The sequence below is a fragment of the Choloepus didactylus genome, chromosome 6 (assembly GCF_015220235.1).
Source record: "Choloepus didactylus isolate mChoDid1 chromosome 6, mChoDid1.pri, whole genome shotgun sequence".
In the NCBI taxonomy this organism is placed as follows: domain Eukaryota; kingdom Metazoa; phylum Chordata; class Mammalia; order Pilosa; family Megalonychidae; genus Choloepus; species Choloepus didactylus.
The window spans coordinates 66,077,406-66,096,206 of record NC_051312.1 but is presented as its reverse complement, the minus strand read 5'-3'; the positions used below and the strand labels follow the sequence as shown (position 1 = coordinate 66,096,206).

General features: G+C 43.9%; 1 protein-coding gene and 1 pseudogene across 2 annotated transcripts in view; one reads left to right on the top strand and one right to left on the bottom strand.

The window, feature by feature from the left end:
- Positions 1-18,801, top strand: part of INSC (INSC spindle orientation adaptor protein) — a 111,395-nt gene that overhangs the window by 57,363 nt on the left and 35,231 nt on the right. Inside the window, exons 7-8 of one of the 2 annotated variants that reach the window (XM_037838808.1) lie at positions 1,373-1,498; positions 2,163-2,408. In XM_037838808.1, coding sequence (XP_037694736.1) covers positions 1,373-1,498; positions 2,163-2,408 — 372 coding nt within the window. The remainder of the gene's footprint in view (positions 1-1,372; positions 1,499-2,162; positions 2,409-18,801) is intronic. The other variant, XM_037838809.1, reaches the window with a different exon arrangement.
- On the bottom strand, positions 5,163-5,724 carry LOC119536132 (annotated as a pseudogene).

The window sequence follows — 18,801 nt, the reverse complement described above, 5'->3', positions numbered from 1 at the left end:
TTACCAGTCCTCAGCTATGCCCCTTTTCCACCAAACCAACTACCCCAAAAGGAGGTAGGAATATAAAAGTTAGGGATCACTCTTAGCTGATTTAAGGATGTCAGAAATGTTCAACTCCCCAAGTTGGACACCTTCACCTTCATCTCTACAGCACTCAGCAGCAAAGCTCGTAGAATGAATAGGAACTATGGGCGCATCTCTGTGGGTAGAGGGAAGGGAAGAGCTGTGATGGACTGATTTCTGTGAGCCTGTGCTGGGTCACAGTGGTCACTGCTTCCTCTTCCAGTTGCTCATTAATTAACCTTTCACTCATCTGCTTCCTCACCCTCAGCACACAGAAGAGTGCCTGGCACACAGCAGGTGCTCAGAAATTTTTGTTGAAAGAGTTCTCGAAAATACGATAGGGGGTGGTATTTTGCTGAACTCATCTTCTTCCTATAACATTTTTCTCCATTTGGGGAACAGAGTGCATTGGGCTTAGTTAGACTCAAGAATGATGAGGTTCAAGGTGAGTGCCCCACAGGACCAAGTTCATATTATTTGCTCATGTGGTTTTTGTCGCTGCCACTCCTTTCAGCCCTCAGGGGAGCGGGGAGAGAGGAAACAAGGCAAAGGCAGATGGGGATGTGTCTGTCCTCTCCCTCTTTGGACGCTGAAGGTGGTGTCCCCACGTTTGCTGGGTGGCCTGCTGAGCCGCCTTTGTGATCTGCTGTCTCTCTCACTTTCAGAAGATTAAAAAAAGTACACCCTCAGGAGTTGGGCTGATCTTTCCTAAAGGGTTTTCTTTTTCTTTTACAAAGTCAAATGGAAGCATTGAAAAAAGGACAATGTGGATTTCGGGTGAATTATTTCACCCATCTGTTTTCTTCCTCCACAACATGGGAACAAATTAATATACTAATGTATATAAAATTCCTTTTTGTCTGCTTCACATGGCTGTTGGGAGAATCTGATGAGCAGCACAGTTCTTGATGGCAGAACAAGAAACAGCTCTGGGCTTATAGTCTTCAGCTCCCTCTCCCTGCTGCCTACTTGTTTCTAGGACTTATTTCCCATGAGTCCAGGCTGGCGGGGAGGGAGTTGCCATGCTGGCTGGGAGCTGTGTTGAATGCTGTTGACCCCCTGGCCCTAGCAAACATGCCTGCCCTGGTCCTGTCACTGGAGCCCCAGAAGCTTTGGGGTGAATACCACCCCCACCCTGGACTACAAAGAGCGACATTACTTATGCAGCCAGCATGTGAGTGTGTGAACTGTGTGAGCATGTGAGTGCATGAGCATTTGTGCGTATGTATATATTAGGGCCCAAAGCATATCAGCTGAGCAAGGAATGTCAGTTACTGAGGTCATGTGTCATTTTTCTCTTTTTTGGCAGGAGGGTGGGGTCGTAGCACTCTTCAAGGTCTGCCGTCAAGACAGTTTCCGGTGCTTGTACCCCCAGGCGCTCCGCACACTCGCCTCCATCTGCTGCGTGGAAGAGGGTGTCCACCAGCTGGAGAAGGTGAGGGTGCAGCTGGCTGCATGGGCAGGGCCTGAGGGCCCTGAGTCAGGTTGGGGACGGGGAGGGGCAGATCTCCTCATGGCCACCTGGACCTCTTCACCTAGCAGGTCTCCTGAGTCCCTCCTCTTCCCAATCATCACTGAGATGGGGCTGCTGGGGTCTGGACTGCATGAGTCGATGAAGAGGTGGAGAGGCTAGGGACTAAGGAGCCTGACTAAGAAAGGCAGGTCCTGAAGGGGGACCCAGCACTTCCTGGGTGGGGGTGGGGGTGCCAACAGAGATAGTCCAGGGAGTCCAGTGGTGGAACCCAGCAGGAGGCAGGCAAGGCAGGTGGGGAGTGGTGGTGAGGGCTTGGAATGATTCATCCTTTACTCACAGCAGGACCTCAGCAGGAGAAGGGGTTCCAGCTTCTTCTGGGGGTAGAACTGGCAGGAATAGGTGGGCTCTGGGCTAGGCCTGCAGAGTGGGGGTCCATTCACTAAGGAGCAGAGGGTGTGGGTGAGGGAAACCGAAGCCTTAGTCCAAGAGTAGACTGGATCAATATAGTAGGGGGTGGGGTGAGGGCTAGAGAAGGAATGTCGGGGGCTGATGGGCCTCAGATACCTCAGCTCAAGCCCAATCTAGTGCAACATGACTAATTTCAGCTTCCCTCACCCCCTACCAGGGTATAGGGCTGCTGCTCCGCCCAGACCCGAGAAGAACTGAGCCTGCAGAGGGTACTCAGAAACCCAGGAGGGCTGGGGATGCTGAGGCTGATTTTTGGGAATTATCCAACCAAGTTTCAGGGAAAAGAGCTGAAAATTCTTATGGAAGAGTTGGAAAAACCTGGCATGTCCTAATGACAACTGTGGTGGTTGCAGGATTGAGTGGCTACCTTGAGTCTGTTCCCGTGACCCAGTCTAAATTGGGGGTAAGGAAAGCAAGCTGCCCCCTTTCCTCTGCATCCTGGTCCTGCATACCGACAGCTTTTTCGGTTTAAAGAACAGTTATTGTATATTTCAACTGAGTGAAAGGTACTATGGTAGGCACGGTGGGAAATACAAATGAAAGTAAGGCAACCTTTTTTCTTGACTTTTTAAAACCACAGTAGTGGATACAAGGCACAATACAAACTATTTTACAAGGCAGTTTCTTAGAAGTACCATATTTGATAAACAATTAAAATATTATGAGAATAGATGAAAAATTCATTCAGATTGAAAATTTTGGTTCAAAGACCATTACACCTAATTTTCTGATATAAAACTTTCATAAAGCCATAGAAAAATGGAATCCCACATGTTTGAAGAGAACATTTCATCAATCTTAGCACAAATAGGACCAAATGACTGCCATCATTTCTTGCCTAGCCATCAGTCAGAACAAGCGCAGAGTTGGATTACCCAAAGTGTAATAGTGATTTACTTTGTAATAAACTGTAGGGTAAACTGATCAAAAACAAAACAACTTTTTCATTAAGGTATTACATACATAAAGGCACGAATGTTAAGTTAAATGTACAGCTTGATGGATTTTTACATGTGTATCAGTGGTGGCAACTTTTAAATGAAAAACAGTGATAGGGTCTGACACGGAGAAATTGCTTAGTTAAGCACTAGCCATTTTTTCATCTGCCAATTTTCAGATGAAAAACCCCATCTTGGTCTCATTTGTATTTCTTTGATAAATGGGGTTGAACATTTTTTTTCATGTGTATTATTTCAGGTCCAACTATTCAGGTATTAGTCCTTTTTTTACTAATTTGTAAGCATTCTTTATACATTGATACTCACCCTGTTATATAATGCCAGCTTGTCCCATGCCTTTTCTAAGCTTGTCCCTGTCTTTTAAATTTTTTTGCCACCCACTGGTTTTTAATTTTTATGTGGTTAAAATTTTCTCCTGTTTTCCTTAGTGATTTCAGGCTCTGATGTTATGCTTTCTAAAAAACCTTTCCTGATTGCATTATTATTCACACAACTCTTACAATTTTATTTTTTACATTTAAATCTTTAGTCTGTATATAATTTATTTTGACACATTATGAGGCTAGACTCTAATCTTCTTTCAAATAGTTAACCAGTCCTGATATCATATATTGAATAAATCATCTATTTTACACTTACTTGAAATGACATCCTTAGCATATATAAAATTTTTATGTTTTTATTTTCCTTTTGTATCACAAGAATGTCCAGAGGATCTGAATTTAGTTGACTCCCTTAACTTACAGGAAGCCTAGATGTGTACGTATGAGCTAGCCATAGCAGAAGATAAATATCAAAACCTTTACATACTAGTATCTATTTCTAGACTAACTACTCTTTTTCATTGATAAGTCAGTCCATTTCTACATAGATATTTCAGTAATTCCTATTAAGTTATCTTTATATCCCCCAGCCTGGGGCAGTCTACCATGGTTTAAAATGCCCTGTATACCCTCATACTTTCAGACGTTTATTTATTAACTGCTGTGTCACACACTATGCACCAGTCAATGCAATTCTTCCCACAATGTAGCATAATATCCAGTGGAAAGCAATCTTTAAATATTTATACCAGTAACTCACCACTGTTGTGTTGGGTGCTACGAATCATAGCATCATCCCCTTTTCAGCTGAGAAATATTGATTCCAGGTCTGTTCATCTTCATATATTTTGTGAATCACAGCCCAGGAGAGCTGGTGGACACTGTTCAGTTATAATTTCCAATGAGAAAGGCCAAAAAAGACCTTGAGAATTATCTTCATAGTACTTACAAGATGCCTCAGGCTAATGTGAGGAGTAATAAAGAACCAAGTTCAAAAAGAACCGCAAAACATTAGGCCACAGTTGCATGAGTTTCAACAGACTGGTAGGCAAGCCCTTTAAATTCTCAGATTAATTTCCTGAGAAAAAACAGGATGGCGGATGAGATCCCAAACAAGTTAATAGGATCAAGAATGAGGCAGAAAGTCAGCTTCAGCTTAGGATCATTTTGACCTTTGAAAGGAAAACTAGCCATTGTCTTTCTCTGCACCATGCCTCCTACTTTTCCTGTGTTGTTTCTATGTTCTGCACTTGATAGGTTTCAAACTGTGGGCAACTGTATGAAACAGTTTTAATAACTCAGACAAAAGTGTTTGCTTTATGAAAAAAAAAAAAAAAAGAAAACAAAACAAAACAAACACTCTCAGCCAGTAAATTCTATGTGCATTTCAGTGGCTGTAGTCATTGGCAATGATCACATCACAGAGCATTGGTTTCCCAGGCTCAAACTGGAAATATTTTTTTAAAATATAAATAGATATGCCTGAGGATAAATATGTCAGCTTTTTCTTTGCAATTTTTTTTCCTTAAAAAAATTTCTCTCATTGAACCCACTTTTATGGTGACTAATAAATTTGACTTTATAATAAACTAAAAAAATTAGGTTGTTTCATCCAGGAGGACAGTTTAAAACAAAAACAAGAAGATGCCAACAATTTCACACATCGCCATACACAAAGTTAAGCTTTCTAAATGTTAAATCTCTTTAGCATGAGATCAAAGATAAGTCTACCACTGGAAGATCCCCAACTCCTTATAAGCCAGCTTTTGTTTCCCTGAGAAACAAATACATCCAATATGGCATAAAAGCACCATAGAGACCCGAAATGAATTAGCAAGCACATATCACCTGTTTCTTTTCAGATTATTTATTCCACTATTTCTTTTTTTTTTTTTTCTTTGCAGGACTGTCCAAAACTTCCATCTTGCCTTTTCCACCTTCTTGAATTAGGAAGCTTAATGTTATCTATGTTGACTTCACAAGGAATGCTGTCATCTTCATCCTCAGATTCTGAACTGTCCTTTGAACTATTTTGTAAACTCTCCTCTGAATTGTCTTCTTTTTAACCAGACTGATTCATCTCAAGTAAGGCCACATCCGTTTGTATAACTTTTCCAAGAGGCCCATCAACATTTGCGATATCAAAGCCACCAGGTGGTGCAGTTGCCATTTCTTTTCTCAGTTTTTCATTTGCCTGGGCCATTTTTGTGAGAAAGGTCTGTATCTGGTCCAATAAGGGACTCCTCTCCACTAGAACTGTGTGAAGAGTGGAGTTCTTTTTGGAATTAGGCTTGGAGTTGATGAACAATCTGTCCAATATACCTCCACCCACCGTCGCTCCCTGCTGTCCCAGCTCCTTGGACACTGAGACCCCCGAGCAGCCCTAGGTGGTCAACGAACAGCTCGGGCTGCATTGGAGCTTGCCACACAACTCCATAACTCTCATAAGCCTCCTAAGCCCTACCCACAGCTTCTTGACTTTGGTCTAGACTCCTAGACAAATGTTCATCTTACTCTCCACCCTGCCTCTTTCCAAATCTACTCAGATTACTGGAACTGGATCATAGGATGACCGACTCAGAGATGCTCTTTGCTGGTGATGGAAGATGAATGAGGATTCTGCCCATTTTACAGATGAGAAGGCTGTGGCTCAGAATGGGGAAGCAATTAGTCCCAGGTCACATAGCAAGGTAGTGGGTGAGCTGGTGCCCCCACTCTTGGAGTGCCCTCTTCCATTAGGTTGGAAGCCTTTGTGTCTAATTATGGTCACTGGGCTTGCAGGTAAGAGACAAATGCTCACGCCTCCCACCACCCCTTCCTTTCCCTCCAGCCTTGAAGAGGTTCATTGAATCAGGCACACACCCCAGTGGGGGGTGGGTCTAGCCAAGTCACCAGATGCCCCCATCCATCCCAAACCCTGCTTTGTGATGCCTGAATCTTATCAGGTTTAGGGGATTTGTGTGGTCATAGATTCTATCATGGTTTCATTAATTCACTCATATAAAGTCACTTAATCAGCTGCTGCTTCATTCCTGCTGTTGATCAGTCATTCACATACTTTTATGTTCACTCACTCATTTACTTTTACAGTCCATCATTGATTCACTCTACTAATTCATCCTTTCACCACACATTTCTGATGTGCAAAGCAGCCCAGTGCAGTGGAGAGACCACAAGCTATGAGAGCCCAGCAATCTTGGGTTTGAACCAGGCTTCTGTACCTGTGAGCTTGGGTGTGTTACCCTGGAGAAGTTGCATAACTGCTCAGAGGCGCAGTTTCTCCATTGGTGAAATAGGGATCATAATGTTCACCTCACAGAATTGTCGGAGAATAGAGGATGTGAATTATCTAATGTGGTGCTTGGCACACAGTAGGTGCTGAATAAATGGTAGCTACTGTGATTGTGGCAGGTTCTATGCTACTCACTAGGGCTGTAACATGGATGGGCTTAGGAAGGTTACAGTCTGGTGGAGAAGGGAGGCATGGCAGGAGGAGGGACTGCCATGGTCAAAGATACCCAGAGCCCACAGGGAGGTGTTGGGTGGGACTGGAGCACAAATTCTTTCCATTTTATAGATAAGGAAACTGAGACTTGGAGACTGTGTTCTCTCAATGAAGATAGAGCTTGGATTCAAACCCATGTCTGACTGGTGCTTAAGCCCATGCTCTTTGCATTATGCAACCCTGGGAAGAACTGACCCTTTGGAAGCAGGGACTGCAGGAAATGTCTCCCTGGGAGCCAGGCCCTGAATGTTGACCTGGGTAGGGAGGTGACATGGGCACCAGCCAAGCAGGGCCTGGAGGGGGCAAAATGTCAGCTCACAGCCATGACCTTTCCAGAGGTGTCTGATGGACCTTTCAAGGTTCCTCTTTTTCCTTCCAGAGGGGTCCTACAGGGTTCTGACTCTTCCCAGCCAAAACCTTTCCACCATTCAGAAAGTCTTTCTTAGCTTCCCTGCATCCTCTGTAGAAAATCCCTGAACCCCAGTGCAGGGCCCTGAAGAGGAGAGACAAGCAGATGTGCTCCCTGCCTCCCAGGATGGCCGGATGGGAAGAGGCCCAGCAGGACAGGCAGTGGGAAGGGCTGTCCCATGACCACAAGAGCCCACAGGCACCCCTCTGCCTGGGAGCCTGGTGAAGGCAGCACCAACGGCATTGGAGCTGGGCTAGAAGGGCCAAGGAGGAGCTCCCCGGCAGGCCAGGGGAGAGTGGATTCGGGAGAGGCAGAGGGATTTTACAGCTGGGAGTTGGCTTGTGGGGCTCTGCATCTCTTAGGGGCTCTGTATTTATTGAGTCTGGGGAGCCCAGAGGAAGAGGCAGAGTTCTCTGGGACCCACAGTGGAGAAGACTGGAGGGCAAAAATGAGGGCCCCAGAATCACACAGCCCAACGGGAGCAGACAGACCTAACTATCCAGGTGGCCAGGATGACCCAGCTTGCCTGGACTGGTCAGGGCAGCCTCCCTGCAGGCCTGGAGCTGGCAAGGTGAACTGGCATTACCGAAAGGGAGGGCTACAGGGTTTGGAGGAGGCCCCAAAGAGTCTGGAGAACAAGTCTCTTCTCTCTGAGCTTCCGTTTAGGGCTACTGTTATGATGCAAAGTAACAACATGGGAGGGCTTCACAGCATGGCGCCTGCATGGAGGAAACACTCTGCCTCTGTTTGCTTTCCTTTCCTTCTCCCTGACCTCTGTGTCTCCACCTTTTCAGGCTGGTCTGGGGGGAAAACTCTGCATTGCCCCTAAAGTGCCTGAGTACTCAGGATTTTATAACAGTCCTGGCAGGCAGAGTTCTGGTGTTCTGAGTGGCTAAAGGGAAGGAGCAGGGGCTGAGAATAGACAAGGCCAGGACCAGGACAGGGATGTGAGGGGGCTGGGGACTAGAGCCGAATTAGAGGCTGGGGCCCAGGTGAGGGGCTACGGATCTGAGGGGCAGGGGCCTACAGGTACAGGGCCATAAGGGGTGTGGGTTGTCAAAAGCCCAGTGCTCAGTCAACCTCAGGCAACCTCCAAGACAATTCTAGTAACTGCCCTTTCCATCATCAAGAGCAGACACAATCTTGCTTTCTTTTATTCCCACCCCCCTTCTCATTTTATTTCTTTCAAATAAGGAGTTTACCCTGTTGCTATAAGCCAAGGGGAAAGTTTAATGAAAATCGATGAAGAAATTAAAGATGAGAGAGAGAGGGGAGGAGCTATAGTCTCAAGTCCAAAATGAAAATCATCATTGCCAGGGAGGGGAAAATTGCTGCCTACCTCCATGAGCACCCATCCCCACCCCAGTTTCCTGGGATAGCTTCTGTAAATAGATTTGCCCTGACATCTGAAAGTCTTGGCTGAATAAGAGATGGAGTCAGGGAGAAATGGACCCCACTGCTGAAATCACGTGGACCCTGCTCAGGAGAAAATGGGGTGCAAGGGGGTAGGGGTGGTAGTGGGAGGATCCACAGCTGTAGCTGCCATTTTATGGGAGAGTCTCCACTGCCTGCTCCCTGGAGGCTTGCAGGTGTTTAGAAATAGGTAATATTTGCAAAACCCTTTAACCAGTTTTTCTTATCTTTTTGCTCATTTGACTCTCAGGATCATTTTCAAGGCAGGCAGGGAGAGATGGTCACCCTCATTTTACAGAAGGGGAAGTTGAGACTGTAGGGATGGAGACATTGGGAGGGGTAGAGCCTGGGCTGAGAAGCTGGCTTCTTTTTGCTCCCAGTCATAAGTTCAGTTTGCTACATCACCACCCTACCTCTCTGCTGTGCCAAAAGGGGCCTTAGTGTGCAGACTCCAGGGCAAGGCAGCTGCTGTGTCGTGGTTGTCAGTTCTAATGCATAAGTGAGGCTGGGTGAGGAGCTGGGGTATGAATGTCAGACAAGAAATTTTGCTTAATTAGACTTGCAGCCCCTTCTTCATCTAGGAGGAGTTCCTAGAGAGAGGGAGAGACAGAATGAGACTGAATGGAGGGCCCAGGTGCCTCCCCTCCTCCCTCTGGGACTCATCCCACTTAGGCTAAAGGTTATCAGCTTCTCCCAACCCCCACTCTCCTGGGGAATGTTCTAGGTCTCTGCAGAGAACTCTAGAGTTCCAGGTCGACTGCTTTGTGCTGTGACTCTGGTTCACAGGGAGAAAGGGGTGGGACAGGCATGGACCAGGATGCACTGTCCCCTTCCTCAGCCTGCAAGGGGGTGGCACTGTGACCGAGCCTCCCTTGGTGCCAAGTCTCCCAGCCCTGTCTGCCTTGAGGGTAAGTGTGGGGAGGGGCTTAAAGGCGGCCAGAATGTGAAGGGGAAAGAGTAAAAATCAGGCACACGGCCCCTTTCCCCCTCTCCTCTCCCAGAGAGGATCCAGGCTTGTCCAGACCGAAAGAAGGCTCTGTTGGCTTGGAGGCAACGCCCCGCAATGTCCATTCTAAGTTCGGACCAACCGGACAGCCTGGTGGCTAAATTCTGCAGCTGGCAAAGCTTCTGCACCGCCGCGGTCTCCGCAGGAACCCATGCGCTGTGCAACAGCGGCCCCTGGTGGGCAAGAGCGGCAGCGGCAGCCCGGCCAGGCTGCCTGGGGCTGCTTTCTCCTGGAGCTGGTGAGGGGGCAGCGCTCTGTCTCTTTGGGCGCCAGGACCAGGGTGTGGTGGCAATGATGGTGATGGTGTTGCGTGTGAGGGGATGGTGTGTGCAAATTTAGGGCAAGGGGGATCTTTCCCACTGAGCTGGCCTCCTACTGGGCAGGAGAGGAATGTAGACAAATCTTATCCTCTAACATGTCCCCAACAGGCTTCCCCAGAGTGATTTCCTAGGCTTCCCAGCACACAGTGGACAAAATCCAGACCTCTCGGCCTGACACTGAAGGTCCTCTATGAGCAAGCTGCTTCCAGTACACTGCCCCTTTGATAAACAGACCTGATTTCAATACCCAGTGTGTGACTTTGCATCCTACTGAACCCCAATATTGTCATATATAAAATTGGAGTAATCATGCTTGCCTTGCAGGTTGTGAAGACTAAATGAGTAACTGCTCCATAAATGTGAGTTCCTTTCTCCTTCCCACTAGATTTCTCCACTAAAGGTTTTAGGACTTCCTTGATGTGGAGTTTTTCTCTACTCTGGGGTATCCCAACTGGAAATGTTTTTTCCTTCCACCTCTACTTGTCGAGATCTGGCTCAAAAGCCCCCTTCCCTGGAAAGACTTCTTGGAGCTCTCTTCCCTCCTTGGCGTTCATACTATTTTCGGGTTCCATACTGCTGGGCCTGAGATCGGTTGAAACTTCTCCACAAAGAGTCATTGTCTTGCCTGGCCCTTTAGCTTGTGGCAGGTGCACAGTGTTTGATGCATGGCCAAATAAATCTTGTTAGAGGAGTTCTGGTGCATTCTTCCCCATCACAGATGATGAGAGGATAGAGACCCAGAAGGGGTGAAGTGACGTGTGCCACATTCCCACTGTCAGCAGCAGGGCTGAAACCAGAATGCAGGCCAGCTGACATTAGCCCGGCAGGGCATCTGTGGACAGTTTCAGGCCTTGGTGGGGGTGGGAGTTGGGGTATAGTGGGAAACAAAAACAACACTGTTGGTTTCCTCAGCAAGGAGAGGGTGGCTAAAAATCTTTAGGTGGGTCTTCTCCTGAGTTTTTGTCACTTGGCCCTGGGAATTTGTACCAGTTGCTCCTCCCTCCTTCTAACTCCTATGGCCCAGAACCTAAGTTCTTATGTTGCCAAACAGAGCTAGGAGAGCTGATAGGCCGAGAGGAGCTCTGGGAGGCAGGATCAGCAGGAGGCAGTTGAGACTATCCATATTTCCTGGGCAAAGGCCCCAGCTTAGCAGCTGGTAGAAAGACTCTGGAGCCAGACCTTCCTTTGCCACTGATTTACTGAGTGACCACAAGGAAGTTCCCTAATTCCTGTGAGCTTCAATTTTGTCATTTGGTGAAGGTCCCTGTTCTGCTGATGTCATGTGCCATATGAAGTAATTTTGGAAGACATACTGTGATGGACAAACGTTAGAGGGTTTTGGGCTAGGCTGGATTGTCTCTTGGGCTGCTTCAATAGAACTAATCAAAATTCTTGGCTGATTTGTGTTAGGTAGTGACAGCTCATTAGGTAGTGATATCTCATTATGGTTTTAATTTTCGTATTCCTGATAAATAATGATTTAGAACAAATTTTCATATTCTTACTGGCCGTTTGGCTATCTTCTCTTGTGAAATGTCTGTCTGAGCCTTTTGCCCATTTTTAAAAATTATTTTGCCTTTTTCTTATTGATTTAGAAACTTTAAGAAATATATTTTTAGAGATGACTTCTTTGTCAGATATATGTATTGAAAATATATTCCCCAAGTTTTGGTTTGCTTTTTCCCTTTATTAATAGTGTTTTTTTTTTTTTTTTTGATAAATGGAAATTCTTAATTTTCTGATTTGTTGATCTTTCCAATTTATTGACCTTTTAAAATTAGTGCTTTTTGTGTCCTGCTAAGAAATCTTTGTTTTCCCCAAGATCATGAAAATATTCTATTGTGTTTGCTTTAGAAGCATTATTGTTTTACCTTTCACTTTTAGGTATATGTTCCACTTCAAATTAATTTTTGTTTATAGTGTGGAGTAGGGTTCAAGATTCAATTTTTTATATGGATATCCAATTCAGCCAGTATGATTTATCAGAAAGACGACCCTTTTCTTACTGAATTGGAATGATGCCTTTGTTGTAATTCAAGTGGTGATATATGTATGCGTCCATTTCTGGACTTTCTATTCTGTTTTGTTAGTTTTCTGCCCATCCTTGTGCCAATGCAGCACCGAGTTCCCGTAGTTCATAATATATTTTGATATCTGGTAGTATAAATCTTCCAACTTTGTTCTTCTTCAAGATTACCTTGGTAATCGTAAGTTTTTTGCATTTCTATATATATTTTAGAATTAGCTTGTCCATTCCCACAAAACACCTGCAGAAATTTTGATTGGGATTTCTTTAAAACTTTAAATAAATTTTGGGATAATTGGTATCTTAAACAATATTGACTGCTCCATTCCAAAAACATAGTATTCCTCTCTACTTATATAGATTGTCTTTAATTTCTCTCAGCAATGTTTTGAGTTTTCAGTGTAGACGCCTTGCACATCTACTTAAGATTTATTCTTAGGTATGTTTTCATGCTAATATACGTGGTTTTTTTGTATATTTTTCTTTATTAGAGAAGATGTGGATTTACAGAATAATCATGCATAAAATACTGGATTCCCTTATATCACCCTATTATTAATACCTTGCTTTGATGTTGAACATTTGTTACAATTGATGATAGCACATTTTAATAATTGTACTAATAACTATAGTCCATGATTGAATTTATGGTTCACTGTGTAGTGTAGTTCCTTGGATTTTTAAAAAATTTTTATTCTGTTACCATATATACAATCTTACATTTCCCTTTTTAATCACATTCAGATATGTGTCAGTGCTATTAATTACAGTCACAGTGTTGTACTACCACCAACACCATCCATTATTAAAACATTTCCATCATTTCAAATAGGGACCCTGTACATTTTAAGCCTTAACATGCCATTCCCTATCCAGACCCCATCCCTGGTAACCTATATATATTCTAGATTCTGACTCTATGAGTTTGCTTATTCTAATTGTTTCAAAACAGTGAGGTCATACACCATTTATCCTTTTGTGTCTGGCTCATTTCACTCAGTATAATGTCTTCAAGGTTCATCCACATTGTTGCATATATCAGGACTTCATTCCTTTTTACAGCTGAGTAATATTCCATTGTGTGTATATACCACATTTTATTTATCCATTCAATGGTTGATGGACACTGGGGCTGCTTCCATCTTTTGGCAATTGTGGATAATGCTGCTGTGAACATCAGTGTGAAAATATCTGTTTGAGTCCTTGCTTTCAATTCTTTTGGGCATATATCTAGTAGCGGGATTGCCCAGTCATATGATAGCTCTATACTTAGCTTTCTGAGGAACTGTCAAACTGTCTTTTACAGTGTCTGCACCATTTTACACTGCCACCAGCAATTAACGAGCGTTCCTATTTCTCTGCATCTGCTCCAACACTTGTTATTTTCCATTTAAAAAAAAAAGCGGTATTTTAAAGTTTCTATTTTACAGTTGTTTATTGCTAATGCATGGAAAATAAAATTCTGGTATCATATACAATGACCTTGCTAAATTCATGTATTAATCTTAAAAATGTGTAAATTCTTTTTGGATTTTCTATGTATACAATCATGTTATCTGCAAATACTGACAGTTTTACTTTTTTTCCATTTTATCTTTTAATTTCATTTTCCTGTCACAGTGCATTGGCTAGGACCATAAGTATAATGTTAAATGGAAGTGGTGATAATGGATTTCTTTGTCTTGCTACTGATTTCAGAGAGAAAGCTTTCAATATTTCATTGTTCGGTTTGATATTATCATTTTAAAGGTTAAAGACAGTTTCAGAGATGATGAATAACTTGTTGAGTTCATCAAGTCAGCAGGTAACACAGCTGAGTTGTGAGCCCAGGATTGCTCACTCCTCAGGGTGCACACCTTCCATTGTAGCACAGGTACCTCCAGAGCACTGGTGCTTAACCCAGGATGCCCGTTAGAATTACTTGAGGAACTTTAAAAAATAATGATGCCAAGACTATACTCCATATCATTTAAATCAGAATCTCTGGTGGTACAGCCCAGGCGTTAGTACCTTTAAAAGTTTCCCAGATGATTCTAATCACCTGAGAACCAGTCTGAGAACACTGATCTCGAAGCACTTCTGGTGTAGTAGAATTTGTACACTCTTAGTAGACAGAAAAACCTGGGTTCAGATCCCAGCTATGCCTAATAGTGCTTTGCTGAAATCTTGATGTATTCCTATCAGCACATGCCTGGATACTTGTTCTTAGTGACCCTTTGATAACTGTTCACGAACACTGCTCTCCCCACCCCCATATGCCTTCAGAGCATCTGTTTGACAATTTGCTTAAGGGGAAATTATCTGCTTGACAGGGAAATTATCTTCTATTTATATTCTTGAGTAATTCAATCCTTGATTTCTCTCCATCTAAATAACTCATCTCTGTTTTCTCTCCCTATATATCCCTCTCCCTACCTCACAGTTTTCCTGCCAAACTGGTTATACAACCCCTTTTACTCATTGTTCTACTCCCAATGACATATTAATATTTGTATTTATCCACTTTGATATTTAGCTTTTAATCAAAGAGTTTTGTTTATAATAGCAAAAGAGGTTGACTGTGGTCTGGGACATGCTAGTTTGGGGTGGAAATTCTTACCTCCTAGAGGCCCCTGTTAGTTCCTGTAGCTTTCTATTGAGCTGTCAGGCCTACTACCACTCCTTGAAACAGATATCTCATTCTAAAAAGTGAGCCTTTGATACCCGCATTGTTCACAGATTTTACCCTGAACTTTACCTTGATCTTTTCTTCAGTCCACGTTCACTCCTGCTTCTTACCCACTGGCCCATTTATTCCACCTAATGCTTTGCCCTGTCCCTTGGCCATACACTTGTCAGTGCTTTCTTGGGCATGACCCTCGTCCCCTCTCTGACTATGACTGAATTCTCCCTCTGGACATTCCCTGGGCAAACAGGCTTGTCCTCTCTGAACCCATGAATAGGATTCTCACTGCTTTGTGGTTCCCATTTGTCTTGTTCTTTTTGTTTATTTGTTTGTTTTGTTTTGTTTTGGTAGCCTTTAGCTGTCTGAGAGGACAGAAAGGTAAAAGAGAAAATCTTTTTCTTTAAAAGATCGTTAGATAATGCTCTTTCTTGCTGCTGAGTAATTACTGCATTTGCATTACTGATGGTTACAGAGTCATTTCCTCCACCTTTCCCTGAAAAACTAAACACACACACACACACACACACACACACACACACACACATGCACAAAGAACCAGGAAGTAGCAGATCACCACCAGTGATATATGATGGGCCTTTTTAATATTAGCCTGTGTCCTTCAGCTGTCTGCGTAAAACCCACCACTGATGCTTTTCTCCAATAATCAGTGGGAGAATGTTGCTCATAAATCTGACATGAGGTTCACTGTACACTTTGGGTTCCTCATCTGTGTGGGTTCCACACTTCTCCCACTCCCCACGCTCCTTGCATACTTGGGGGAGAATCTCAGCATTCAGCAGCTCCCTCTGTGTCCAGAATCCGAGTGTACTGGTCCTGCTGCCCAGGTGATGACCAGGCCAAACCACCCTCATCACCATTTGCAACCCCTCCCATGCTGAAAGCTGGCCTTGGGCCCAGGCCCATCCCACGCCGTATAAAAGCTAATTATCTGTAAGTGCTTCCAGCAGCAATTTCTTTAGGGATGTGAAAGTGCTTTGATTAGATTGTTTTCTTGGCATCATTAGCAACAAGATTAATGATGACTGGGGATGGGAAGTGGTGGTTTGGGGATGGAGGCTTTCCTGACATGGGACCCGAGTTTGAGGAAGCTGGCCTCAGGCTGGGCTACCCTGAGAGCCAACATTGGAGCTGGCTTGAGCAACCCCCACTGACCTGGCCTTCTCCCCAGCTCCCTCCTTGTTTGCTCTTTCTTCCTAAAGGTTTCAGGGAAGGAGGCACAGGATAAAGAGTTGGGAGACAAGGATTGGGGTCCCGGCACTGACACTGACTTGCTGTATGGCCTGGGCAATCTCTGACCTTCCCTAGGCCTCTGTTTCCTCATCGTTCAGCGCACATCTTATAGGTTCATTGTTGTTTACAGGCTTCAGCTAGGTGCTGGGGACCTAGAAAGGATTCAGTATAGGAGCACCCCGAGGAGCACAAATCTAGGGGGGATGGCATGTAAACTGATAAAGATAATCCAACATGACAGGTGCTGAAGTTGAGGTCAGACCAGAGTAGTACAGGAGTTGGGGGCACAGAGAGACCACCTCTGATTGGGGGAGGTGCTCACAGAGGAGGTGACTTCTGACCAGGTCTGAGAGATGACGGAGGAGGGCAAACAGGGAAAATGACCATTTCATCATTAAGTAAACAGGGTTTGACATCCAGGCAAGTTGCTTTTGGAATTAAATGTAAGAGATCCAGTAGCAGATTGGAAATGCGGATGTGGACCTTGGGAAAGAAGGTCAGGGCTTGGAGGGTAGGTTTGGGGGTCTTCGTGGAGAATCATCAAGGTCACTGGGCTTGGATACCATTGCCTGATCTAGTACAAAGTGGGCTGTGGGCAAAACCTGGGTTTTCCAGCTTAGATGGATGCAAAATAAGAGGCTAGGAGAGAAGATGGTGAGAAAGCACCAGACAAGAAGGAGGTGAGTCACGGAAGTGTGGTTTTATGGAGCTCTAGGGAGGAGAGAGGGAAAGAGAGAGAGGAGTAGGTGTCACAGAGAAGCTAAGTGAGAGAAGGACTGAGAGGCTGTGGTTTGCACCAATTCTTTTATAGGCATATGATCTCTTTCTCAAATTTGTCTTTCTGTGTCTCTACAGACCATGTCCATTCTCTTCTCTCTCTCATTTATGTCCGATTCATCTCTGTTTCAGTGCCTAGTTCAGTGACTATCACAATGTAGATGATCAGGAAATGTTTGATCCCTTCTGAAGGATCACAATTGTCAATATTATTGTTCCTGGTCAGGAATTAAAACAAGATTCCCTCCGCTTTTAAAAATCCTAATTGTGGGCTTGATGATTGAAGGCTGCCCAGCCAGGTGGGTAGAGTTGTGGACCCAAGCCAAAGGGCTGAGGTTCTCGGTGGGGTCTCAGTCCCAGAGAAGCCTGATGGAAGGAGCCTGAGAGAGAAGCCCAGTCTGGAGGCCTTAGCTGGGGCTGCAGAAGTGAGGTGAGTGAGCTCAGGCCTGGCCTCTAGAGGTGACCGCATGGCACCTGATGGGGATGGGATGGAATGATGGCGCCACCAGGTGGCAGGCACTTCACATGCATTACCTCATTGGATCAATGATCCCAATAGTCACCTGAGGTTGGCATTTTTATCACCATTTTATAGATAAAGAAAAAAACAAACTATGAGATTTGCATTTACACCCAGATTTTACAGATAAAGGCTCAAAGGAGGTGACAGAATTGTCAGTCTAGTTTGAAACGGAGGCAGGATTCAGACCCAGGTAGATCTGACTCCAAAGCCTGTACTATCTTTATATAACATTAAAGGAATTGGCTCAGGTGCTGGGAAACCCAGAACCTGGTGGTGTGGCTTTGGTAGCTTCCCACTGTGATGGGCTGGGCTGGGTTGGAGCTGCTGAGACAGTGATGGATGTGGAAATCAACTTGGGCTAGTGGCAGCTTGCTGGCAGTAAACTAAGTGGCAGGTCAGCAGCATCAGAGCCAGAGGCCAGGGTTATTGGTCCATATGACAAACCACCAAATAGAAAAATGGGCAAAATACTTGAGCAGGCAGTTCATAGTAAAGGAAATCCAAATGGCAAAAAACCAAACAAAACAAAATAAAAACATATGAATAAGACTCTCAACCTCATTAGTAAGTGGAGACATGCAAAGTAAAATAAAAGTTTTGCACTCATCAAATTGGCAAAAATGTAAAACTCTGACAATATCAAGTGTTGTCAAAATATGGAGTTAAGTGAATTCACACGTTGCTGGTGGGAGTATAACTCATTGCAGCCATTTTGCAAAACAATTTGGCAATAGTAAAGTTAAAGCTGTGGAGACCCTATGACCTAGGAATTCCACTCCTAAACTGAGATCCCTAGAAAAACTGGCACATGAGCACAAGAAGACATTTAGAAGAATATTTATCATGACAGTGTTTCTTATAGCAAACCCTGGGAAACAACTCGAATACTCATTGCTAGGAAAAGGCACAAATGATTTGTGATAGATCTGTACAATGGGATACTATACAGAAGTGAAAATAAATGAACTAGCCACATGCAGCAACAGAAGGGAGTCTCACAAACGTAATGTTGCCTGGGAAAAATGCAAATTTTAGGCGAATGCAAACATTATGATACTGTTTATGTCAAGTTCGTTTAGTTATGTAAAGCAAAACAATATTCACATGTAATAAAATTCTAAAGAAAAAAAAGAAATAATAAACACAAAATTCGAGGCAATGGCCTAACTATCAAGGGAAAGCAGACGGATGGGAAAAAGAAGGGTGTGCAGGGGAGTATTATTGGTTTTATATTATTTCTCATATTATAATTTCTGGATATTAGACATACCCATATACACATATGAATGTTCATTTTATTATTTTTATACTTTATACATTTGCAATATATATGTATATATAAAGATATACATATACATATGTTCTCTTTTGAATGGATGATATGTTTTATACTAATAAATTACCAAAAAAGACCTGAATCATATTTAAAAATGAGAAGGAAAGCAAGAGAATGGGCATGGCATAGGCAGACCTCCACAGATCCTCTTCTTTGGGAAATTGAAAGCCACCAAAAGAACCAGGGTCTACATCAGGCTGGGGTCACTTATAGGAATCATGGAATTTATGTTCCCGTACCAACTGTTTCCCCAATGCTGTCTTTTCCTGCAAATGCCTTTGCT